Source organism: Micrasema longulum, unplaced genomic scaffold, assembly GCF_059751315.1.
Source record: "Micrasema longulum isolate JH-2025_06_02 unplaced genomic scaffold, ASM5975131v1 h1tg000127l, whole genome shotgun sequence".
Taxonomy (NCBI): domain Eukaryota; kingdom Metazoa; phylum Arthropoda; class Insecta; order Trichoptera; family Brachycentridae; genus Micrasema; species Micrasema longulum.
The window spans coordinates 388680-415994 of NW_028277333.1; the positions used below are offsets into that span (position 1 = coordinate 388680).

The 27315-nt window shown below is 31.3% G+C and overlaps 1 protein-coding gene across 2 annotated transcripts in view; it reads left to right on the plus strand.

Annotated features, from left to right (window-relative positions):
• LOC148284353 (neural cell adhesion molecule 2-like) overlaps positions 1-27315 on the plus strand; it is a 163093-nt gene that overhangs the window by 65129 nt on the left and 70649 nt on the right. For both annotated transcript variants that reach the window (XM_088240826.1, XM_088240835.1), the window contains exon 2: positions 2740-2902. In XM_088240826.1, the coding sequence (XP_088096952.1) occupies positions 2797-2902 (106 nt within the window). In that variant the 5' untranslated portion in view covers positions 2740-2796. The remainder of the gene's footprint in view (positions 1-2739; positions 2903-27315) is intronic.

Consider the following 27315-nt stretch of genomic DNA (forward strand, 5'->3'; position numbering starts at 1 on the left):
AACGATCGTTAGTTTCGTTTATGTGTACGACTGTAAAAAAGAACGAAGCAAAACTTACATAAAAAAACCTAGATTGAAGTTTTTTCAACAAATAATTGATAAATCATTAAGTAACAAAAAAATAATAATAATGATAAAGTGTTTTAAATACATGCTAAGTTTTCATTGGCGTTACATTTAATATGTAAAGACTAAATCCGCGTAACGAAATTCGTCCGACTTAAAAAACCCGTGGATTAGGAAAAATAAACTTTTTCCTATAAGCATTGAGTTTTTGCGGGCAACTTACATCAAAAGGCCATTTTCATCTTCATCTACAGAGGTTGTGTTCTAAACCACCATCAAGCGAGTCTATTGTGCTTAAGCTCATAAGCCCTCTTTTGGCTCATCAAAATGAATTAAACGTACGAAAGAGGACGCCATTTGCCAGGTGAAAGCCTCCACTCGTTTCTTTTATATTCCTCACAAACAGAGAATACTTAGGAGGCTCTGATATTCTCAAAACATCATGCTGCATGCAAAACAGGGACAAACCATTTCCTTCGGCCGACTGAACACAGTTTCTTACCCAAGTGTTTACTCAGGAAAAAAATCGGACTCAATTCAACTCACCCCTATTGAGTTTGTATTCATTTTAATTAAATTTCTTACGTTTTCTTGGTAATTTTCATTTAGCTACTAAACCCACAGTTTTTGTTAATATATTTTTTGCACAAAATTTGTAAGATCCGTCTTTTTAAATGCAGTATTTTCATTATTTAAATATTTCAACAGAGATGAAGATCATTTTAGAAGGGAATATTGAAGTGTAAATGCTTAGACTTCTATAAATGTCCTTCATCTATGTTATAATACATTAATATAAATAACTCCAAGGGGGTTAAATCCAGTTCTTGTCTACTAAAAATTTGACAAACTCAAAAAACTCTTGCATTTTTTTCATTTATATACCAAATTCCTTAATAATAAATATTTTAAGTATTGATAAATGTTTAAACCTTTTTGAGACGAAAATATAAAAGTCTATGCACCTATAGAGTACTATATAGGTTAGAGACTTGTCTTTGGCCAAATTTTGTACTTGCTTTTTTTTTACACGACATCAATCCAGGATGCCTTGTTACGTTGTAAATTACAGCACAGAACACCCAGACTAAAGGAAAATCACATTTACTTTTTATTCATACCGGGAATTGAACCCGGAACCTTCTGTTAATGGCTCAAGTGTCTTAACCACTACACTACGAAAGCCGCCGTATTTTACAACCGTCGTACGTTACTTCACTTAAAGGTACTCTTGATTTGTAGACATATTAGTTCACCTAAATACAACCAATTACGAATTGAATTGATTTCTTATCTACAAACATTAAGCTATTCTCAAAATATTTTTGATAAATAGGTATTTTTATTTTGGTGTAAGTTACATTTTAAAAAGCTTACATTTCTAATTTCAATTAAATTAAAAACGGTAAAAAAAATAAAAATTTGATAAAGGAAATGCTAAGTTGTTAATTATTTCAGAACTATAATTTCGTTTTAATGTTTATTTTAATTCAATTTACGCTCTCTACACTTTTCGTAGAATAAGTTTTTCCTGAGCAATCATTATGACAACCACTCTCTAGATACTCAAAACGTGGGTTTATATTATATTAAAATACCTTACCTCTTTTACTCTCCTCGAAAACTCCAAGTAAAGTAAATTACGAAATTGCCTCCCAAATAAAGAAAAATCGTGTTTTTCATCGTTTACACCAATGTAGCAGAGCTTTGTTATTAAACGGGAAAATTTTCTTTTCTTAATTATGCAAAAATATTTTTTTCCACGTAAAAGGAAACTTCTATTTTGATCATAAACAAAGCTACAAAAACGGAAGTACGGTAAGGATAAATTTATTTGGTTACAATAGTTATTGCGTCCAAATAAAACAAAAGAGTAAATTTTTATGTAATATGTGAATAAAGTTATGCTGACTAAATCAATTCAATTATATACTTTGTTTACGAACGTTCTAATAGTTTTGGAAATCATAAATCATTCCATCCACAGATGAAATTCTATATATTTTTTAAATAAAGCTTTACACCTGGAGATGGAAGGATATATGCTTTTCGAAACTAATATCCTTTAAAATAAACTAAGTGGTCTTAAAACAAAGGGTTTATGTTTTGAAAGCTAGTTAAAGACTACAACATTTATTTGTCACTAGACTGGTATCTGAAGCGTTAAACTGATCACCGTCGTTTCATATAACATATGATCGAGATACGCTGCTATTGGTTTTTCCAATGTAGTGCTATTTGCATAATGGGGTGCAAATAATAATGATGACGATAATATTAAAAAGGCAATGTTCGTATGAGTATTCTGAATAGAATGAATCGACCGATTTACCTGTGGATTTCGGTGAAATGTAGATCTTTGCCAAATATTGAAATTTATTCAGTAGAAAAAAGTTAGGAGCGGAAATATTTTTTTTGAATCCATCCATTAGTTCACTTTTTTATATAACTTTTCTATTTTATTTTTATATTAAAAAATTTTGGGAAGTTGCTATCTTTGCTTCCAATGTCCTCCATTGATATCAAATTTTCGATTGTGTGCGAGTATGTGCTCAAATCTAGCAATAGCAGAACATTGCCGGGTCAACTCCTATGAAAATGGTTTTAATTCTTGGCTAGAATAAATATGTCCACGAATAAAATTAATTACGATTTTTTGTTTCTTTTTTGCAGGTGAAGAAGACATTTTTAACGGTTTTTTTTTACCAGACGAACAAATGCGTTAACAAAATGCGTCGCGGTGGAAGGCCGACTCCGATAGTCAGTACGCTCCTGCCTTCCATAGCCATACTCCATTACATGATCATCATCAGCGAAGGAGCTAAGTCCAACATTGGTAAGCTTATATTTTTCATAATTATTATTATTTCACTTTTTGAACATGATATAAATTATTTACTGACGAACTTTTGCCAAATAGCAATTTCCACCAACTAACTTATAAAATGAAAGCTTAATGTATATACTTCAAGTAACAAGACATATTCTATAGAAAAAAAATGTTGAGGATGAAGAAAAATAAAAATAATTGTATATGTATATAAATAACCTTGAATCAATACTATTACTCAATGGAAAAAGGGAACAAAGAGGAAAGAGGAAAGAAGGAGAGAAACAAAGAGAAAGGAGATGTTTCTTCAGACGTGATTTAAACAGAGATACTGTAGTTACATATTTGATAGTGGATGGGAGATGATTCCACAGTCGAGTTGCATGGACACTGGACAATTTATGAGTTCGAAAAGAAAAAGGAATTGTGAATGGGTATTAAGGGTATTATAGATATTTTTATAACCCGGCAAAAATGAAACTACTTTACACTAAGTGTTGAATGAACGAGGCGTGGGACACCCATAATTAAAAATACATTATTTATCCTTTCATAATAAATTATGTATTTATTTATTTATATATCAACGGTTCAAAGAACCTTTAACAATATTTTTTACAGAAATAATATATAATATAAAATATAAGTATATAATTCAACTTAATAATTAAAACTACAAAAAATAGTTTATTTTCTTTTTTTTTTTTTAAACTGCAAAAAAGTTTTAAAAAAACATACAAATCTAAGATGAAAAATAAAAGATAACAATTAAAGAGAGAAAATCTTATGTTGTAATATAAATAAAGCAAATTAAAATTGAAAATATTTAACATGAACATAAAGTGACTAGAAGTATTTACCTTGGTAATAAAAATATAACATATTTCTATTATTTTTTGCAAATTTTCACATGGGTACAACAATACAAATTTTATTGTAGAAAAACAAAGGAAAACTGTTTTTAAATTTTATTTTTGACTAGTTGAACCCGGCAATGCTAAACTTTTGCTAGATTTGACTAAATAATCGTATAAGACTGGATTAACTGGATAACTTCACAAACATCAACAGATGAAATAATTGAAGAATTATTCATGTTAAACTATGGGTAAAATTGTGAAAATAAATTAATAGTTGTTTTAACTATGGAAAAATAAATAATGTTATTTACGTTCATTATGAATTCCTCAAAATATATCACATACCTACATCTATAAGCTCAACCAGCGCCCAACCCTTTCCGAGTGGGGAAAAGAAACTGGCCGATTACTTCAGCTTACATATTTCTTCATACAAAATGTATACTGTATTTTAAGATCTCCAACCCCAGTTGGTGTTTTTCCTCCTTGCGTGAGCTCACATATTACAGATAACGTTTGTTTATTTTCTATTTTGAGAATCCATTTCAAAAGTTAAAGGAAAAAAAATTCCTCCCAATTTTTACGTTTTTGCATTTTCGTCAAATAAAACATTTATGCTCCTTTTTTTTCCTATTAATCAAACTGAAGATTTTATGTAAAGGTTATAAAAATACTCATAGCAAAGCTCAACTTTTGAGAAAAACCCCGCCTAAATCGGTTCAGTTGTTATTTAGTCTATCGAGGACACACATAAGAACATTGCCTTAATAAAAATAAGACATTCATTCAACAAATTGTGAAATTATGTGAAAAAGGGACAATATTTTTTTTATTTCGAAAAACAGTTTTGAAAAAATCAAAATAAACTGATATTCACATGAAACCATTATTTTTCAGTAAGAATAAACGCAGGTCGATACAATTGAAAAATAAACAGAATTTAGGGCATAGCATAGATTTTTTTTACTTAGGGATATCTTTCTGTATTTTATGTGCGCGATAATGTTACATAAACTATGAACATGGGCGTGAGGCACCTGGACGCACTTTAAACTCACCGATCTCAGCCCACACGCAAGGCACTACTAAAAAACACACACAAGCTTTAGATATGTCAGTCTTTTATCTCAGTTACTGAATTCTATAACTGGTCGATATTGTTCTGCTACTCAGCCAGGTCATTGGTTAAAACAGTTTTAATCGGAAGAAACAATGTCCGGCAAATATGACGGGTGGGGAAGGACTTCCCATTTCAGCATTTCTAAGTATGTTTTGACTGGCCTTGCAACATGTCACCGAGCGTCATCATGCTGTAAAATATCTTGTCGTGCTATCCTTGTACCACGGTCGTTTTTCCTTCAATTCTCCGCCCAAACATATCAATTGCGGCTGATAGCGATCTCCTGCGATGGTTTCGTTGAGTTTGATGAGCTTATAATACACTATACTCAGTTGATCATGGCGCAGAGCAGAGATAATAATGATGATGCTTAAGTCTCCACAAGAATTCAATATTCCTCAGTTGCAGAAAATAAAAATGTAATGCAGTATAATTCCCAGCAAATACTCTTTTTTCGGCCCAAAATTCGACATGGTTAACGCTATGAAAAATATGTTGGTTACACTTTGGCGGAATAACAAAAACTGTAATTTTAAATCTAATGAAGAAGCTTCACGATGAAGTTGCCTGTTGTGTTTCCCCGTGTAAAAAAGGTTAAAATGACACTATCAATCCAGAAAGAGTGAGAACTCATTAAAGTACCTATGATTTTTATATTATTATAATACAATAAACATTGATACACCCTTTGTAATTTTTCGGTGTAGTAGTAGATTTTAACCATAGTGTAAAATGTATAAATAACTAAAAAAGTAAAATAAATTATTCAAATTACGTTAAAATAAAGTTTATCATGAAATAAGAAAGGGAAATAATAAAAAAAACCAACCAGCTAAGGGAAGGTATCCCAGACAGAAAATTCCACCATAGAAGGCAACGGGAAATCAATCTGGTCATCTTTTCCCAGGATTTACTACGGGGAGTAAATCAATAAGCAGTCGTCCTGGCTGCGAAATATGGAAGTAGCGCAGGACAAATACATATACTTTCGCTGTAGTGATCGCCAACGTAGGGGGGAACCGGCAAGGCACTAGAAGAAGAAGAAGATGGAATAAGAAAATTATTCGAATTCATTAATCTTTTTTTAGGTTACATTTTGATTCAGGCTTTTGTCTTTTATTTAACACATGCTTTGAATTACTTTCACTGTTGAATTTGCCAAAGCCCTCCTCAGAGTTCTATTCAATCTAGTGAATGAAAACCTCTTAAAACAAAAATCTTCCCCGAAATAAAGAATGCAAGTCCATTAGGCTTAACCGTTGTCACGCTATAGCGGTAATAAACCGTAGCCGGGAGCAGCGTCACGTAATCTGAGACAGTTTGTTAGGGGAATTAGTTTAAGGAAAGAAATTTCCGAATTCGCATTTTACGAATGATTAAATACATTTAAACTTTGTTTTCAACATACCACCAGAACACAACCGCTAGCAAGCTGAGATCCAGATGTTATCTGGATGAATAAATAAGTTAAAGTATTTTATCTAATGGCTCTTTAGCGTTATTTTTAAGACAAACAAAACTTAAATTTAAAATGAAGAAACTAAAATTATAACACGATAACGTTTGTTCCGTGTAACTAACTACCACAGTTTTTATTTTTAAAGATTTTATAAATAACATCTTTAAGCTGATTAAATTAGTTTAAATCAACAAGTACGAGTATACAACTCTTTTATTCAAATTTACTAAAATTTCGCATACTTTTTTTTTTTGGTCGGCCTCGTATGTGATGGTCAGTGCGTTTGCTTACCATGAAAGAGGTCTTGGGTTCGATTTCCGACATGGTTGATATGAAATATGTATTGAAAGAGTGTTTTTATAATAGAATATTTCATAATCCCTGGACTGGTACCTGAAGCGTAGGACTGGTCTTTTTTTTTATTTTTATAAAGGAGTTGCATATTTGTTTTTATTTTATTTATTTTTATTTATTAGGGATATCAACAGTAATATATGTAACAAAAATACAACAAACAAAATATACAGAGAAAAAAACCAATACAGATATCCACAGAAATACATTAAATACACGTACAATACATACTAGTGTGTTTGTGTGAGTGTAAGTGAGTGAGAGGGTGGGTGAGTGGGTGTTATATTGGAGTGAGAGTGGACATGTCTGTAAATATTGCACAAGTGTCAAGTGTCGAAAATACAAATATATTTAAAATATTAAGAATTAGAGATAAAATATAATAAAATAAAATAAAATAAAATAAGATAAGATAAAATAAGACTTTATTATTGAAACTAAGTATAAGACAAAAAAGTATGTTTAAAGACGCGCATTTTAAATATTATTTTTTTACAATCAAATGGATCAATAAGGGAAAAGTTCAAATTATATTCACTAACAAAACGTATAAGTGGAGAGTTCTGGGCATAGTTCGTACGAACTGCTGGCAGATGAAATAGAGAGCTCGACGTGTGACGGGTGCGGTAGCCGGGGACATTTAATGATAACTCCGACAAAAGAGCCGGACTATAAAGGCGTCCACTAAGTATGTCATGAAGCACCCCCATGTCCAACAGCAGACGGCGATCTTCTAAAGTAAGCAAGTGGTGTTTTTTGCAGGAAGACATATAATTGAGATCGGTATACCTGCATCTCCAGTTAAGATGTCTTAGAAATGTCCATTGAATTTTCTCGAACTTTTCTTTATGTGTGACATATTGTGGAGACCAAACAGAAGAGGCATACTCAACATCAACTCTCTAAACAGGTTGGTTTTCTAATATATAATGATATGGGATGGGATGTCGACCTCGCGAAAAAGAAATAAGCAAACACTTGGGTTGCCATGCTTATTATATACAAGGCTTATATTAGATGCAAAAGGTATGTTCCTTTTAATTTTTTGACCATATTGTGAGGATCCATATTGTGAGGATCTAGTGATAGAAACTCATACAGGAGAAGCCGGACTATTGACAGGCATAAACAGATCTTCCGTCCCACTTTGAGAGCGTTCGGCATTTTGTGTTATATTTTTATTTATTTCAACAATCACCTTTACTATGTTTACCATGTATGATAGTAGGGGAAGGTGGGGCATGATGGGGTAGTGGGGCAAGATGGGGCCCTGCGATAAAAACCGAAATCTGCCGAGTAGCTCCGAGCTTATTACGCCATTTGATGCTCTCCTTAGACCTCCCACCAATGATGCAATTGCAGCGGACATGTTTGAACACTTCGATACCCAGCGATACTAAACGTGTTTTTGGCAAATTTTATGTTATTTTATCGAATTTTGCTGCTTGTGACATTAAAAGAAGCATATCGTGATTTTAACTGGCTGATGGTCGCTTTACAAGCTCAAAGTATTGTCATTTACAGTAAGTTCATCAATTATTTAAAGAGAAATTGTATTTCGTAAACTATAAACGTTGTTAACAAGCATAGTAAAAGGGGCAAGACAGGGTATCGGTACTCCATCTTACCTTATTGCTTGAACACAATGTAGTAAAAGTTTTTATTTTCTTTGTGTGAGCAGAATATGGTCCGAAACTACGTTTGAAAGACCAAGAGGGGGAGTTGGTCAAAGGAATGCATGAATCGAGATAAAGAAGACATTTTAGAAGGGAGAAAAGGATATAAACTAGCTGCAAGATTTTATTCAATTCCTCAAACTACTTTGGAGCAAAAAGTTATGTTGGCCAGGCTAAATAATAAGAGGATAGATAGGGTAAAGGTTCTTTTGGGTCCTAAACATACAGTTTTTAATGAAAGTGAAGTAGCCGTCGAAACGATCAAGACGTAACTCTTCTTCCATAAATGATGAAGATGATACAGAGTGCCTGTTTTGTAGAGGATCATACGTTGAGTCAAATAAAGGCTGGATAGCGTGTCAAATGTGCCAGAGCTGGGTACACTGTTCATACGCTGGAGTAGACGAAAAAAACCAAGACACTATCCTTGTCTGTCCTAGTTGCGAACCGCAGTAGGCGGTACCCCATCTTTCCCCACCAGTGGGGCAAGACGGGATAATTACGACTGTTTTTAATTTATTTATTTCACTGATTTTTTTATCTCATTTTTAGTTTTTTTGTAACACGTTTGTTAGATTAAAGATCAAAGTTTATAAAAATTAACTTTTTTTAAGGATTTGAAAAAAAACGCGTTTTATTGACGTATAACCTTAAAGGCTCCATCATGCCCCACCCTCCCCTACTTCATACGATACGTCCTTATGACTTATTACTGTAGCGTAGGACTGGTAATCTTACCTTTATGATCAAGATATGCTGCAATTGGTTACCAATGAAGTGCCATATGCACCAGTGCGGAAAGGGAACGATGATGATGAAAATACGGTAAGTATGCAAATTCAATTATATACACGTTATAATATTTTTATAATTATATATTACATGCGAATACACTTTTCTAGAAATTAATCAACTGAGGTAAGGTAGACAACGATAGGTAATTTAGAAATATCTGAAAATTTAAAAAGCTCGTCAACGCGAATTTTTGGTAGTAATGTAAGTTAAATGTGAGTTTCAAGAACATTCATTTTCAATCCTATTTTCATCCTCGCACGTGTGCTATATAAAACCTCAAAATGACTCGGAACGTTACGAATTGCAGCTATTAAGTAAATAGGGTGGATTTCTAAGACAAATGGTAAAAGATTACAAGTGCGTTTATATTTTACTTTTCGAGTTTTAAGGGCCATTATTAGGGTTCAGGTCACTAAATTGTTCTCTCCGTTTAACCCGAACAGATTTCTTTTGATTTATGAAATCTGTTTATTACTGGATATTTCACTTTAATCTAAAAGATATGATTTTAGAGGTATTATTAAATAAGAAAAATAATCATTTTGCCGGTTCGGAAAATCCAGCGTAATTCTCCTTTTATTTTTTTCAAATATAAATATTTTTTACAAGTTTGGAAAATATTCGTAGTTTTTATTACAATAATAATATTACTGGTAGAGCGACCGAGGATCAAATTATTAAGATACAAAACGAACTGATTTGCATACTTACCTTGACTAACTTGATGGCGGTAACAATGGGTAATCTCGAAGGCTCTACAAATAAAATGAATCTGCACAATAATTTAAAAACAGAAAATATTTATTCTTAAAAAACGTGGAACTCAGTTTTTTCAACAAATTCTCGCCGTATCAAGCATTAAAATGTCGAAATAATGAGCCAGCACTTTCCGCAAGATCTGCAGTTATAATCTTTCCCGAAAACAATTCAACTTTGTCGGAACACACATTCAAGAAAATCAAGAGTGTTGTCATTCCGACAAAAGTTGGAATTACAGTTACTTATATAAAAAAATTAAAAATGATAAGAGAAAATAAAGTTGTTTTGTATCGAAGTTTAAATGAAGAAGCGGTAAAACTAGCCCTCACCCTGCCCTAGTGGAAGCTGGTCTAAAAGCATTAGTTGTGGCTCATAAACTACCACGAATGCAATACATTGACCATTGTATGACGCTTTTTTTTATGATATTATTAGCGCAATCCACCATCAGACTACCAATGAAACTGAGATAGCTCTCGAAAACTTAAATACAGAAACTATCTGTTTACACAAAGCGGGCCCTCGCACTATAACTTGCATTCATGTATAAAAAGTTCTTCCATCTGTTCAATATTCATTGATTTTATATACGAAGCTTGACATGGATTGGTAATAAGACAACATACGAGACGGGATAGATTTGATGAAATGTGGATATTATCAACTTTGTGGACTTTGCTTTATAGCTTCAAAATATCAAGTCAAAACATCCACCTGCTCTCACTGCGCCAAAACTGGTCACAACCGTGATGCATGCAATAAAAAACAATAAGCTTCCCGTTTGTGCAAAATGAACGTTATTTAAAAAATCTGTCTCTCACTCTACTGGATCTTAGGACTGGCCAGCTCGTCTAGCCGCAAAAGGACGGAAACTATCCCGAAACAATTTTTAAGACTAAATACCAACACCAGATCGTGCATTCATGACATATTTTCCTATTATCAGTACGTCAGAGGCATCAACACTAAATTCAATAATTTAATGTTCGGCGGCCTCCGTGGTGTAGTGGTCAAGACGCTTGACTCACACACGGAAGGTTCCGGGTTCGATTCCCGGTGAGAACACAAAAATTAAAATGTGATTTTTCTCAAGCCTGGGTGCTCTGTGATGTAATTCACCACTATAATTAAGGCCTCCTGGCCTGTTGTGGTGCAAAAAAAAAAAAAAAATTAAATGTGTTAATTATCCGTGTGTATTAATGATATTTTATTTAACATATTACAACAGAGATGAAGAACATTTAAGAGAAGGTAATATATAAGTCTAGGCATCTACAGAGCTTATGACCTATCATTGGCTGGTTTAAGTGGTCACTTTACACATTACGTAACATTCTGCTCATATTTGAACATCTATATTCACAAACATCAACAGATGAAGAAATTAAAGGAATATAGATGTTCAAATAACTACCAAGGGAGTTGAATCCAGTCCTTGTCTACAAAAATTTGGACAATCTCAAAATATTGTTAATATTTTATTCATTACTGAAACTAGGCTAAATAATAAAGTCTTATCTGCTGAACTTGGTCTAACGGAATTCAACATTTATCATTGTGATCGTTCTGCTTCGTATAAGTCTAAAGGTGGTGGAGTGATGATTTGTGTCAAATTATAATTATTTGTCATATTTTAAAATCACAAAGTAATGTTTTTAATCAGATGTTCTTGATCATCATCCTCGATGGCGAAAAACATATAATTGGTTGTATATACATTCCTCCTTCTTTCTCAAATGATATTTACAAGGTAAATAAATACTGATTTACTTGAAAACATTTCTGAAAAAAATTATCTGTTTTTAGTCAGTGGAGATTACAACTTACTAAAATTGCAATGATTAAATGATAACCAAGATGTTCAGAATTTAAACTCTCTATCCTCGCAAGCTGCCATAGTTGCAAACTTTTTTCATACGCAACCGTGTTCTGGTTAAATGCAGTCACTAATTGTCTCGCAAGTTGTTAAGACCTTATCTTCAGCAGTAGACTCAATATTGTTGTAAAAAAATCTATTCACCATTAATTAGCAATTGAAAACTACCATCTACCACAATCAATACATATTATCAATATTATAAGTGAATTTAATAAGCACAAAAAATTCCGTTTCTGTTAGAACTTCCGAATAAATATGGAAACACTCTTCTGCTAAAATGCAGTGTTCTGTAAAAAAATTGAGTCAATCCATTAATTACTTTCCGAGATTTACGGCCACAAACATACAAGATCTAATTTTTCATCAATATTAAGATAACTTTTAATGCCTCACTGGGTAAATTTTGGCTATTTTGGATGTCTATTTAATATGCATGTCTATTTATAACGCTCATCTTAGACCCTTAAAAGTTCTACATAAAAAAAATCATAAAAATAATACCATTTAAACCATACTTGTTCTCAACTACCGAACTGTTTAAAAAAAATAATGTTTTAAGAGTGGGGGATATGTACGAATAGTGTTGTATGCTCCAGGTGCATAAGGAGAGCCTCCTATCGGACCGTATTACGGGAAGGTTGAGAACAGGATGCCTCGCTCTACAGAGAATTAAAACTACCACAGCCAAACATCATTATACTTATATAGGACGGAAGCTTTTCAATAAATTACCACAAAATCTACATCAAGAAATAAATTACGGAAAATTTAAGGAAAAATAAAAAAAAGCTTGTTGATATAATTAACATTAACTGTATTTTGTAAAAATAAATTTTGTGTTTTTATTTAATATTTTTTAGTGTTATTATTTATTTATTTATTTATTTAAATTTTTATTCCAGTAAAATGGCTATAAAGTGCAGAGCCAATTCTACCATATGAACATATAAACATGAACATAAATATAAATACAAACAAAAATATAACAATAAACATAAATATAACAATAAACATAAATATAACAACAAACATAAATATAACAATAAACATAAATATAAACATAAAATAAAATGTTATGTTTTATCAATTGGTAAAATTGTTTAATTTTGTATTTATTTTATTATTTTGTTTTGCATTTTTTGTTTCTTTTTTATGTTATTTTGTAAACTTGCCAAACACAAGAGCCAGACTCTTTTTTGGCAAGTTCAACAGAATGTATTGTTTTATTGTTTATTTATACTAATAAAGATTTTATTAAAAAAAAATAATTTACATAACCAAGTCATTTGGATTAGAACGAAATAAATTAAGTCGTGTTCAATTTACTTACAAATAAAGAACGCAACAAAACATGATGAAAATATTATTCTTATTCTGAAAAATGGGTCAGTTCAAAAGCTTTTGGCGTCACTGCGACCTGTGGAGATCTATTGTGACGGGTCTCTATAAATTAGTTCTCGCCCTCCAAGCCTAGGTCTTTAAAAAGCCGGGCTTATAACGAAATGTTCCTCTTGCTTTAATGACTCAATACCAAAGTGTAGAACAACTTTGGCTAGGAGGAATTTCGTAGTTGTTAATCCAAGGATCTTTAACTTGTTGGATTGGGCGAAAAAGGAGCCTGAATCTTTTAAAAATACAAATCCGGTTTGAATAATTTCGTTAAAAATGCGTTTTTAATACCAGCCCCGGAGCGTAAAAGAGATTATCCTGCCTTCATGTTAAAAAAAATCAGGATACGCTTTGGTTGGTGTACCATTACATTGCCCTATGCACCATTAGGTGTGGAAATGGAACGATGACGATGATGTTTTCATCTTTGATGCGATGTGTAACTAATATTTTCTATAATAAAACAACAAAAATCATCATTCTTTTCCGCACCTAATGGTGTGTAAGGCACTGCATTGGTACACCAATCGCAGCGATTTTAATCATTTTTGTTACATTAAGGTAATGTGATCAGTGTTACGCTTCAGGTACCAGTCCAGGGACTATGAAATATTCTAGTGTTAAAACACCCTTTTGAACAAATATTTCATATCAACCATGTCGGGAATCAAATCCGAAACCTCTTGCATGGTAGGCAAACGCACTGATTATTAATCTACTGGACTGACTTGTTAGAATTGTTAAATTTAATTAAATAGAGTATAAATATTTACGATTTACAACAAAGATGAGAACTTTTTTTAATACAAATATTTGCGTTCTTATGGTTTACCTTCCCAAACATTTTGGTGTTGATGTTTGCACGTCTGACTTTCGATTTCCGAACCCGAGACGTTTGCCACGAGACTACAATCCGGAAAACAAAAATTGTTACTCAGTGCGTAATGTAGCAACTTAAACCAGCATATGACAGTTCATAAGACTTTTGTATTTTACAAAATGTTATTAAATATTTGTAAATAACCGCTTACCGACTTTTCTACGTCAACCGGTTTCGAGACGTTCCTGTCTCTTTGTCAGGACACGAATTAAACCAACATTCAAAACCCACTATACACTCCTACAACAACTATGGTGTTGGTGTATAGTGGGTTCAGCGAGTTGGTTTAATTGGTGTCCTGACGAAGAGATGGGTACGTCTTGTAACCGGTAGACATAAAAAAGTCGACAAGTGGCTATCTGTAAATATTTAATAAAATTTAGTCAATTGTTTGACCATAAAGTTAATGCTTTTAATATTAATAATAACTTATATATTGTTTCCCCAAGATATTTTCAATCCCAGTTGTAATAGATATAAGGGTGGAAATAACAATAAAGTAATTAAAACATAAAAAAAGTCTGAGCACATTGGGAAATATTTTGAGAAAATATATGAAAAAACAAATCAAGAATAGGACACAGTCCCCGCTTTTTTAATTTGCCGACATGCCACAAAAATAAATTCTGGTTGAATTCTTTACGAATGAAAATAAAAGTGGGTCCGGATTATGTTAAAAATATGAAAATGTTATGTTTACATTACAGAAGAAAATGTTTTGGCAATTTGATGAGGAACAAGGTTAATATCTGCAAAATAATAAATAACGGCCTTTCCTTTCGCTTGTCAAAATAATGTTAAGCGTTTTTGTTGTTCTCAAATCCACACATTTAATTTAAGGTTTGCTATGTACATTTATACAAAAACATTTTGGAAACCCTATTCGGACCCCAACAGTCATGATCAATGGAGATTGAAAGGGTCATTAGGTTTTGGCTATCGAGTTTCGATAAATTTAGAGGTCACGTTTTGAGGTGTAAATTATGTTTGAAGCTGAAATTCTGCCAAAACTCCGAATATGTAGAGTAACAATATTATTTACGGCGGAAAATTAATATCGTAGAACATGCCTTTAGTAGCAACATAAATAAAGAGATACAAAATGTATAATTTGCTACCCGTGCTATGTAGTTTTTGGGTACTTCAAAGTTTAAAACGCCCGCGATGTATACCAATTTTGAAATATTTACGAGTTAGTATAATAAACATTATCGTAAAGGCTCTAAATTATCAAGGAAATGGAAATAACGTTTTCAGATTAGACTCTCAGAAACCTCATAGTATCTTCTGAGTTGCAATATAAGAAAAAAATATAAAACAACTACAAACTTATTTGATAGAATTTCACCTCCTACCTTTCACCTATTTTACTTGACGAAAAACACAGAATTAAAGAAGTTATTAGTAATTTGTTTACGGTTAAATAAATCCTTTTCAAAATCATATAATAAATTTTGTAATCATAACATTGAAACAATCAGGATATTCGGTAAAAAATAACTCATTATAAACATTACATTTTCCTTTTAAACAATAAAGAAGTGTTTTTAAAAAAGCATTACCTCTCTCAAACTTTATTTTTTATTTTTAGTTATGTACGTACTGAGGTAATATTGCAAAGAAACCTAATATTTAACTTTTATTATCTTCAGTTTCTTGCTTACCTATTCACCACTACATGCAGGTTGCAAAACAATGCTGCAGATCAACAATTGTCAACCTCTTCAACAACTCCGCCGTTTTTGCTTTTAAATGTTCAACACACTGAAAATGTATTCCCGTCAATACACTTTTTACTATTGAAAGCGGGTATCTGGCGAATACGCAGAATGATCAAGTCCAGGAATGCCCCCGACGGCTGAAAACTGCTTCACGTTGAGGGCATCGTGAGCCGGCGCATTCACTCGTTATTCCATAAAACTGTTTTTTTCTTTCTTCCGACAGCTTCCCGACCTTCAGAAAGCTTTTGTAAAAACCAGTGAGTTTGATATCAATTATTGTATTTAGTTCAAATAAGATATACTTATTATACTTTTTTTTTTGTGATTTGGATTATTTACATAAATTTTGAGGATACGTGGTGAAAGGAGCTTTCAGTAAATAGGTATTTGAACATTGTTTTTCTGTCATTGTTTTGCACATGCCTCTCCGATACAGTGCAAAAAAAACTTCCAAACTTTTTCGCACCTTAAAACTGAACATATTTTCTTATTTTTTTAGACAGAATATCCGAATTAAATTTTCTGCATCGATAAGTTTTGCGCTTATCAAAAAGAGTTGTTATATTTGTAAACGAAGACGACATATACAACTGGACAATTTTACGGGTTTTTGGGATGTTCTAGTTTCCATAATAAGCAATTTATGAAAAACAAACCAACAGGAATATAGGACCATTATCCAGAGAGAAAATATGGGAATACGTTTGTGTGAAGAAAAGCCAGACCGTGTTTACTCTTAAGATTAAACCTTACAAAACTTTACTTAACAATGCTTTGAATTTACCATAGAAACAGGTTCGGTGTTTTTAAATACAACCATCGACCTATTTAAACACATAGGCGCACCCTAAAATTATGACACTTTACTTATGCCCAACCACTCAGTCATGCCCAACGCGTATTTGTTTCGTTTTTAACCACCAACCGGGTTTCGACGTGAGCTAGACATTTCATTCGATACCAAAATTCCTGATTAAAAACTGTTCTGGAAAACGTAAAAAATATGGTGTAATGTTTTTTTGGTAAGTAGGTACCTAAGTACTTGTTTATGATAGAATTCAAATAATAAAAATAATCCATGTTCAAATAAAGCATTATTTTTGCAAAAAAACTAACAGGGGTGCAATTAATACGATTTTCAACAAGGGGTTATTTCCAGCCTTTTGTCTACAAAAATTTGGACAAACTCAAACTATTAAAGTATTAAATGGCAGTTAATATTATTTTCGTGCTACCAAAAATCTCGTAAAACGAAAAAATAAGTACAAATTATATGAAATTTAAGGAAAGAATTTGATTGAGATCCAAAAAAAAACGTATATTGTTTGTTAATGTTCAAACACAAACTTTTTAAACACAAAAAATAACATAGTCCAAATTTTTGAGTATATGCATTCTCGTCAAATACAACCTTGGTAGGTCAATGAGTAAAAAAGTTACGTCCCTAACTATTTTTCATTAATTAAATTGAAGATTTCAAGACCTATAAACAGCCCAGCCCATTATTTTGTAAAAAAAACCGCATTTTAATCGGTCCAGTGGTTGTTTTATCTATTGAGAACACACAAACCAACATTTACAAATATAAAGATAATTGATAGATTATGCAATGTAAACATTTTACATACTATTTTAAATCGTCCTTAAAACATGCTTTCTATTATTAAAAAAATTAAACCACTCAACAAAAATATCAACATCATGCCATTAACCCACAATTTTATTGCAAATGCGGAATTTTACGGTTACCCCGAAGCACACGCCCTTTGAATGAAAGGTTTTTAAAAAAAGGCAACATTAAAGTAATTAAAAAGGATTCTTTTATTTTTATCCCATTAAATAAGCATAGTTTAAACCCTTTTTAAAAAAAATATTCCTGTTGCCTTTTTTGCGGATAGACGAAGAAATATTTCTATCGATTAGTGAGGCAAGGCTGTTGTTATGAACACCAAGTACTACCTAGTATATTGATTAATGATCGCTATTTCTCTCCCGATATTTGATTGGCTTTTTTGCTCTAAGTATTAAATCAGTAAGAACAGTCGGGCATTTCAGGTCACCGCTATACATACGTAAGTCTACCTTAGATTGATTACACTCATGATTCCCCTTACGGAAAACAACGTCCGAACACTTATTGCTCCATTTTACCGAGTAAAAGTATATTCTAGTGCCAAACCGCAAATAAAGTGGATAAAGTAAAATATTTAGGATGCTTTATTTAACGATGGAAAATAATTTATTTTAGATTGCTTTTTAATGTTTTCCAGATGGATTTCTTGTATATTATTTTGTACTCTGATTAATATTCAAATATCCCCTTTGCGTAGGTACACTTTTTATGATAGGGAAATAGTCGAAAGAAACGAAAGAAATCTTTTAATTCATTCTATTGTATTTGAAACTGAAAGCTTCACGATGATATTTTAGATTGTGTGTTTTGTATACTACTAAGAAACAAGTATTAAAAGTTGAACACCCTACTGAGCTTATTTTCAATCGTTTTATTTTTAATCTCAAATAAGTAAAATTTCTCTTGAAATACTCAATATTTTTCAAATGTTTCAAATGATCGGTTCGAGTTCTGTATGCCATGTAACAAAAATTGTTTTATTTAGTATTGAACGCTTAAAGTCCGCCAAGTAGCAATTTATTTAAATAATTTTTTAGTTATTCGTCATACTGATTTTTTTTTTTTGTATATTACTACCCCATAATATTAAAAATACATATATCAGCATTATTCAAATATGTTTCTGCTTTATCAATATTACTTCTTATTTGTCTTTGTTTTCCCCCCGTGCAAACACTTAGCATTACAATTCCCCCTCCTGACTCCCCGCTAATGGGTGACGCGAAATTAGATCAGTGCTGGGCAACGAGTCACGGTGTAGGCATCGCGATGTCATACAGCACTCTCTTGCAGTACCATTTTACGAGAAAATGTATGATTATCGCAGACAGCTAAAAATATTAAAACGCAGTTTTATAAACAATATCATGACAATCATTGGTAATCTAGCTTCAAACGGTTAATGTTAACCATCAAATACCTGATTTTGTAAATGTGGTCTAGAATTCCAACTGCCAGTGCGCCTAGTAGCTGCAAGACTTGATGTAATCTAACTCCTATTTTTTATAAATTTGTTTTTTTTTTGTTTTATAAAATATCGCTTTAACCGTATACTTTATCGTCAAATAAAAAAAACTAAATAAAAATGGCGGCTGAATTTTGTTACCGTCTATACCCTCTGTAGCTGCAAGACGCAATGTTATCTAGCTCCTTCGTATCATAATTGTATTTAATCATGAATCAAGACGAAGAACTAAAATCCCAACCGTCCATGCGCTCTGTAGCTGCAGGATGTGTTGAAATATTTATTTATTGTACACGTACACGCCCTCGAAGTGGTTTTTTACAAAAATTAAGCCATATAAATTATCTTGATACAAAAATAATAATAATATTCATTATGATGTTTTTTTTAAGTCGTATTTGTAGAATTTTAGCTGGGGTATAGGGAACTTGTGGATTTTTGCCTTGAAGCTTGGAGAGTTTAATCATGGTACCGAACGGATGCGTATATATTTAGATAAAAACACATGAATAGCAATTTTTAAGTAGAGCATTTTCAAATTCTCACGTTCTTACATATCCATAGTCTTTATCCTTATATGATAAAAAAACATGAATAAACGAAAAAACGCTTTGGTGCCATTGGTTATTTGTAAATCAAATTGAGAATGGTGTATGGCAATACCTATACCCGATCTTTGCAAGGTTTTCAATATCAGTTTTCCCTCGCTAAAGCTCACGTTTTATTTTATTTCAAAATTGCCCCAACTGCGAGTTCCACGCCGCATCCACTTCTTGTATGGAGTTGTTTCAGGGCAGACTAGCGCATACGTGGGAGCTGACGTGTAAACAAAACCAAAGAACAATAAAAGGGGTTAAGGAATACAAAAACTTTACGGCTCCAAACACGCCAAGAATATGGCGCTTCGACAATAAAAGTGTCTAACAAAAACACTATTCTTATTTTTACGTGATATTTAAGAAGGTATACTAAGATAACTCTATTAGAAACACTCAAAAGACCGAAATACTTTTTGACCATAAGCTAGAAATGAAATAAACTACAATATCTTGATAGTTCATTAAACAGTCTTAAATTGTACGTTTCATATGTTTTGAGACTAACTATAACGCAATTGAATAAATACGGAAAAAGTCATGTAAAAGATTTTAAGTCAATGAAAGATATAGGAATGTTTTTGCAATTCCACGATTTGTAGAAAACATGTAACCAATAAAAATAATCGCATATTATACACCTGAAATTAATTTATGATAAACAGTAATCAAAACTTAGACCCCTGATCTGAAGTCCGTAATATGATATCAAAGCGCGATTTTTATCTAGAAAAATGTTAGTATTCAAATTATTTTTAACTTTTTAAGCCTTTTTGCACATGGCAACGAGTAGGAACCGCTACTAACCTGAAGTGTTAAAGCGAGTAAAATAATGTGTGGAATGTAAACGCTGTTTTTGACATGCTCATATAAAGCTTGAAGGTGAAGCCAAATTGTTGAAGCTTCAAACATCACAATTTATTTTCAAATACAGACATTAATTTGTATTACAGGTGGTGTAAAACTATGGTAATAAATTCTGAGAAACTTATGTGTAATATTTAAGACTAAATGTATTAATTAAGTAGAACCATCATATTTATTACGTCAAATGATAGACAGTGTAGATACCCCTGAGCTCGCTAGATATATTCAGTCTAAATTCATTTTAAATTTCACCCAAAAAAATCATTCAATTCTCGGATCTACAAAATAATATGCGATGAACAAAACTTTTTCGTTATTTCCAGCTAAATATTTGATAGCATAATGCTCTGTAGAAGTAAACAAAATACTTTTTTCAAAAACAATAAGGCAATATGAGCTTTTGAACTACGTGATATAAAAAGGCAGGTAAAGACCGCGACGTTTCGGGATCATGACATGACAGTTATCTTAAACACGAACATTCTACACATTTTTGCAATGGCACTTCTGGCACTTTGTACTTAAACTATTATATTATAAATTAATATTATCTTAAAGTGTTCAAATATTATTATATTGCATATGACCCTCTTTAACAATTTGATTTTTATTTTAAAGAGTAACAAGATATCAATGCAGTATGTAGATCTATATTAGATAATTGTTTTTTCATATTACTTTTATCAAGAAAACAATATTTGTTACTCAAAAAAACAATAAAATATGAAAAATAGTACATAAGTCCTGTTAAATTCTATCCGGATCAATATTCAAACCGCAATATAATACATTTTCCAGCCACGTTATCATAAAAAGTTTTTGTATTGCAAAAAACCGATTGACAAACAGACCTACGCATGATTAAGAGACAAAAATAGACAAATATATTATTTTTATTTACATATAACCACAAAAAAATATCATTTTTTAGAAGATAATTTCAATTTGGTTTGATTTCATTTGTGAAATTTTTCTTTTTTAAAATGGATTGCTTTTATCTAAAATATGAAGAATTTATAAAACATGCTATTATTCCAGAGATTTTAAAGTAGAATATAATTTATGAGTGTATAAACAATTATCAAATTTTGATTTCATTCGGATGAATTTTATTTAGCAGATATTTAAACAATGAGTTTTGCCGTATTTAAACAACTATATAATATTTATCCAATCGTTTAAAAAAAAATATCAATGTCATATTTAGGTCAGTAACTTATTATTTTTGTTACCAATGTTGATGTTAATTTCAATAATTTGTGAGTGGTGTAATATCTATAACACAAATAAGGTGTCGTTATTTGTAACTGCACAAAAGCACGCAGTTTATTTTTAAATGAACCCAAAAATGATGTATGGTTAAAAAATAAATAACGAAAAAGGCTTAGAAATAAGTAACCAATTGAAAGTAAAAATAAAAATAAAAAGTGGCATATTATTATATGCATTACTGAAAATATTTCCTTTTTTTCAAAATATAAATTTTAAATATATTATTGATAATATCTAAATAGGTTGTGTAAATCAAAAAAATAATAACTGCTTGAAAATATAAGATGTAAATATAGCATTGAAAAAAGGACCAACTTACCCATTCAAATATTTATATGGCTAAATATTAGAGACGGCATAATTAGAAGCCGTATAGATGTTTGTATACATAATCTTAAATTAAAACACGTTACTTTTTGTATGTAGCGTAATTCGTTAAATCAATAAACATTATTTATTGTTATTGCATTAAAAGGCTTAAATATTACAATATGTCATTTAAACGTTGTTTAGTTACAAATAAGAGAAAAACGTATTTTTTCAACATGTTTTGATATTCCAATGAATTTCGTTGAATTTTTAGCGAGAAATTAAAACTCTTTCTCCCCCAGACATGTTGTTTTCGTAAGACTGAGAGAGACGCTACTATACCGAATGATTTCAGCCATCAGAAAATTTTGCCCCAGGCATAAGACGACGAATTTTAACATACAAAAATGAATCAAACTGTCTTTAAGAAAAGAGCTCAAATTCCTATTCGCCAATTTCATCGAACGTTCAACATAGCACGGCAGTATTGAATAACATAGGGCGGGATTATTAATAATTGGTTTTTAAATTATTTAATTTATTATTAGGCAGGTAAACGCACGAAACAGTACACCATGAGGCGAACGAATCTTCAATCTATTTCTTTAAGCAAAGTTTTCACCCGCGAGTAGAAACTAGATAAATTAAAAAAAAATAAAAATACGTATCCAGTGTAGACCCACCCTAGTTTTACCGGACCGAGTGGATTAGCGCGATACGTGTGAAACGGGCCCATGCATGACAGACAAAATCAATCATTTTTAGAATAATAATATTTAAGATTATATATAAATACAAAATGGATTCAATTATTATGATTGCAATCACAATAAGATATTGAAGAAAAGCACGCAAAAAAGGGTTATTAGTTTTCTACAATGCAAAGCCATCTAGTAACACGGAAAGGTTGTCTCAAAACCTACTTCGATTTAATTTTTTTATATTAAAGCACACACTGCAAAATTTTGAAGATGCTTTTTTTATGTTAAATATGGATACAGAGGTTACGTGTGGAACACAGCATTTGACAAATGCCCACCTTTGTTGGCAAACGTTCACCTTGTTCACGAAATTTTCGACTGCATTTAGACATAATTGTGGATGAATTTCGTCATAAGTTCGTCGAATTTCAGTTTTGAACTCCAGAATTGTCTGTAAATTATTTGCATACACTTTCTTCTCAAGAAACACAGTACACACTCAGAAGCCAGTTAACTTCTCCCAGACGCTATATAACTTGTCTAGGAAATTTCGTCTGCAGTAACTGCATTGATTCTGCCGCAGTGTGGCAGGTTGCACCATCTTGTCAAATCAAATGTCATCAATTTCATCCAACCCAGGCCACAAAAAAGTAGTCAACAAGTCGCGATAACGAATATCATTGTGCGGTAACTGCATTACCGGTTGCATTCTCAAAAAATACGTGCCAATGATTCCGCCAGTCCAAAATCCACACCACCCGGCCTCACGCCGTGGGTGCATGGGCTGTTGATCGATCACTCGTAGGTTTTTGGTCCCCCAAATTCGACGGTTCTGTTTACTGATGTACGAGAATTGGAAGTGCGCCTCATCGGTAGAAATTATTGAAAAAAAAAATTATCATCGATTTGTAAATTCTTAATTATCCAAATAACGAATATTTGGCGCTGCGCATCGTCGGTTGGCTTCAGATGTTGTGTTAATTATACCTTAAATTAAATTAAAAATTTAATTAAACATGCATGTGCAGATCTTTAGTCAAAACTCATTTTAAAGATCTATTGAAGACGTTTGATTGTTGACAACGATGATGAATGAAGGTGGATGGAAGTTTGTGCACACTTTGAAGAAAGTTAAAGAACTGCAGCAATGTTTTCAAGCGATCGACCTGTACTAGGACGACTACTTGCTTTAACATCATGAACGAAGCCGAGAGTTTCCAATGAACTTATTTAAATTTACACAGCGCCAGCGAATTGAGATGGTGCACAATGATGATCAAATAGTTCTCTTTACCATTTTTGTATTATTTTTTTTCAATTTTTGTGCGTTGCTTAACTAAAAAAACGCTGCATGACTTAACCTCAAACTTCAAACTAAGTTTTGAGACACCTTACGAAACTAGGTAAATAATAAATAAAAATAATAGATGCATTCTAGCTAAAATGCCAATCCGGCAACGACGAGAATACAATTATGTAGATATTAAAGTTTTTCATTGAATTGTAATGTTGTGACTTGTGTGTATCGATTTGTATAGTATAATGTTTTGTAACCATATTTTCCCATTTGCAGCATTTTGTAAAATGATAATTTTTAAGCGTAATTAAATATTTTATAGATAAACCGATTGGCGGGTAAATTTTATGTGGAAAATAAACCTGGTTTTTGATAATTTTTTTTTGTTTTAAAAATCCGTTTAAAATTTATCCATTCAAAGATAATTATGTTGTCGTATTTTTCACGTATGTAATAATGTCGCAGTTTATTTCCTTTAAAAATGTGGCAGTGTCTCGTAAAATGATACATTACGGGTTTGCGTGCAATAAAATCGTAACTTGACATCCATATATATGTTTATGTATTTTTGAATTGAAATACTTTACCAAACACAATAAATATTTGTTTTGAGTTTTTAATTATATGAATCAAAAAAATACGTGTTTATTCTTTCTGTTGTAGTACATTGTTTTTAAACTGTATATCGTGCTTATAAATATCAATTAAGAATCTTTAATTTATGCTAATTAGTTTCCAAATGCTTTAATTTGCAATAAGTAACAAAAATATAACACACATAATAAATATTTAATTTAATATGAAAGGTTTAAAAATTGTTCCGTAGAAGGTAGAACAAAATATTTGTAGTGCAATAGATTGTTTTCAAATTTCTACCATCCAACAAAATAACTTACTTTTATCCTACAAAAAATTCATGAAAATATCTGAGCAATCAAAAGACTCTATCTCTCTTTGGGTGCAGTACTTCATTTGTTTTTTTAAAATATTTAAGTATGTATTTCTTATGTCGAATTGTGTATCTGCTTAAATAACAAATAGAAAAATCATCTTCAAAGAATAACATACGACGGAAAATGAATATTTTAATAAAAAATAACATTGCTTTCCGTCGAAATATATTTAAATTTGGAATATCTACGCAAAAGAAAATAAGCCAAGATCTAATTGACCAATTTTAAAAAAAGGCTATCTAATATTTTAGTTTTCTCTTTTTACACGCAAAGAAGCTGTTTTCCGTATAATGTAATATACCCACCATTTTTCATTGCATTTAGGTAATTGGAGTACGAGTATATATACATTTTAAAGTTATTTCAAATTCGTATTGACCGGCAAGGTCACGTAATGCCTCGAAAAAAACTTAACTAATGATATTCTAAAATTCTGAACAACGAGACGCTTAACTTGGGAAAACTAGAAGTATGAAGCCAGAAACTAGAATTGAGACATTTTGGTTCATTTGCTTTACCTAAAAAACAATTTTCGAGAAAACATATCTTTTTTAATGAAACATATTGATTGGTCAGAGTTTGAACTGACAGTACCTTGCGAATTAATTGAAACACAGGGTAGGAGAGATCCGCAATGAACTGTTGCCTTGAAACACAAAACAAACATTAAAAAAAAATGGCCACTCGATTTGGGTCCCGAGAACTGTCTTCAGATGGCCACCCCACAAAAGCAGTAGACTTGTGATATGTAATTGTTTTGGCATTTCATGTTTTGTATTTGTATCTACACAGTGTCTCGATGAATATATGTCATATACTCGTATATTTGACATTCGTGCGGATGTTGGGCTACCGGGAGCTGACAGTAGCTTGTTACTTGACCTAATGTCTGCACAGTAGTTAAGTATGTGAGCTGTACTAATAATATAATGTTGTTTTCTTTTTTTTCTTACTATTATTTACGTATATATATGTGTGTGATTTAAGTATGAATATGTATTATTTTATATGTATTTCATATATATTTTTAGACAACATAAGTATAATATATTAAATCATGCAAACGAATGCCTCGACACGGGTTGTGCGTATTCACACCCGTTGAGGTATTCATATTTTTAAAAAAAGTTTTATGTAAAAAGTGAAATAAATAAATAAAATCACAAGTATCAATAAAATTGTTGATTAAATTATTATAAAACAATTTTAAAATATTTTTGTTGATAACTGAATTTGTCCGTTTCAAAACACCTTCGTTTTGAAAAAGACAGTGGAAGTTATAAAATGGACATAGAAATGGAATGAAAGAATTATTAACTTGAACATGTAATATATATTTTCTTTACTAACTTTGTATACTATGTGGAAATCTGTTATTAGTTCTGAGTTTATACACTACATCTGTTTGTTTACTAAAAATATGTATGTAGAACTGTTGATTTCCCTAATAAAATAAAATAAAATAAAATAAAATAAAATAAAACAATACGATGGAGTAATTTTGGTAGGAAATAGTCACAAACTTAATACATTCAAAATCCTGAGACATGTTTATAATTAATATCAGTGAAAAAAGGTAGAGATTTTTTATCAAAATAATAGATTTTTGCGTATGTTATTTTAGTAGCAATTTTGACAGAAAAAAATACGTATGTCTTTTAAACTATAGGTTTCATGATACGATACCATAAATGACATACAGCAAATTTCAACCAGTCAACCTTACTTATTATAATATTCTTCAGTACAAATCGCATAACAATTACATTCTTAGTTTTAAGTTTATTTATCCTTTCATTTATTACCTTCTCCAATTCGCCTTTTTCTTTCAATCATTTTTTAATAATTGATAATTAAGATAATGTTAGACGTTTTCTTGGTAGAACTTTCAAGTTCTGATATTTTACAATAATAAAAATATAAAAAAATCGTCCTCATTTATTATTGTGGCAGATGGTTGTATAGATTCAGGAATCGCTCTGTCAGATGATCATTCATGCACTAGGTATATTTAAAAATAAAAGAGGTATTTAGTAAATTCAGTGCACTTTACAATATCTCTTTAAAATAAAATAATTAGACTACTAAATCATAGGAGTAATAAACAATACACTCATTATCATTTTCTCAGCGCAATTATCTGGCCGATTCAATGCGTACATGTTGTTTGCAAATCATATCTACTAAAATTCTTGTGTTTAATTTTATGCAAAAGTGTGAGTCATTAAAATGATTTCTACAATAACATGTAAATACAATAATGTACCATAAAAATACAATATTCTAAGTATACCTTTAAAAGTGTTAGGAAAAAACTGTCAGTGAGAGGGAATTGTCTATTACATTAAAAGTTTGAAGTCACTTGAACGAGTTCTTTAAGAATACCGGTTTTTGGCCGTTTCATTACGGATCTCCCCAACATGTCGTCAAACAT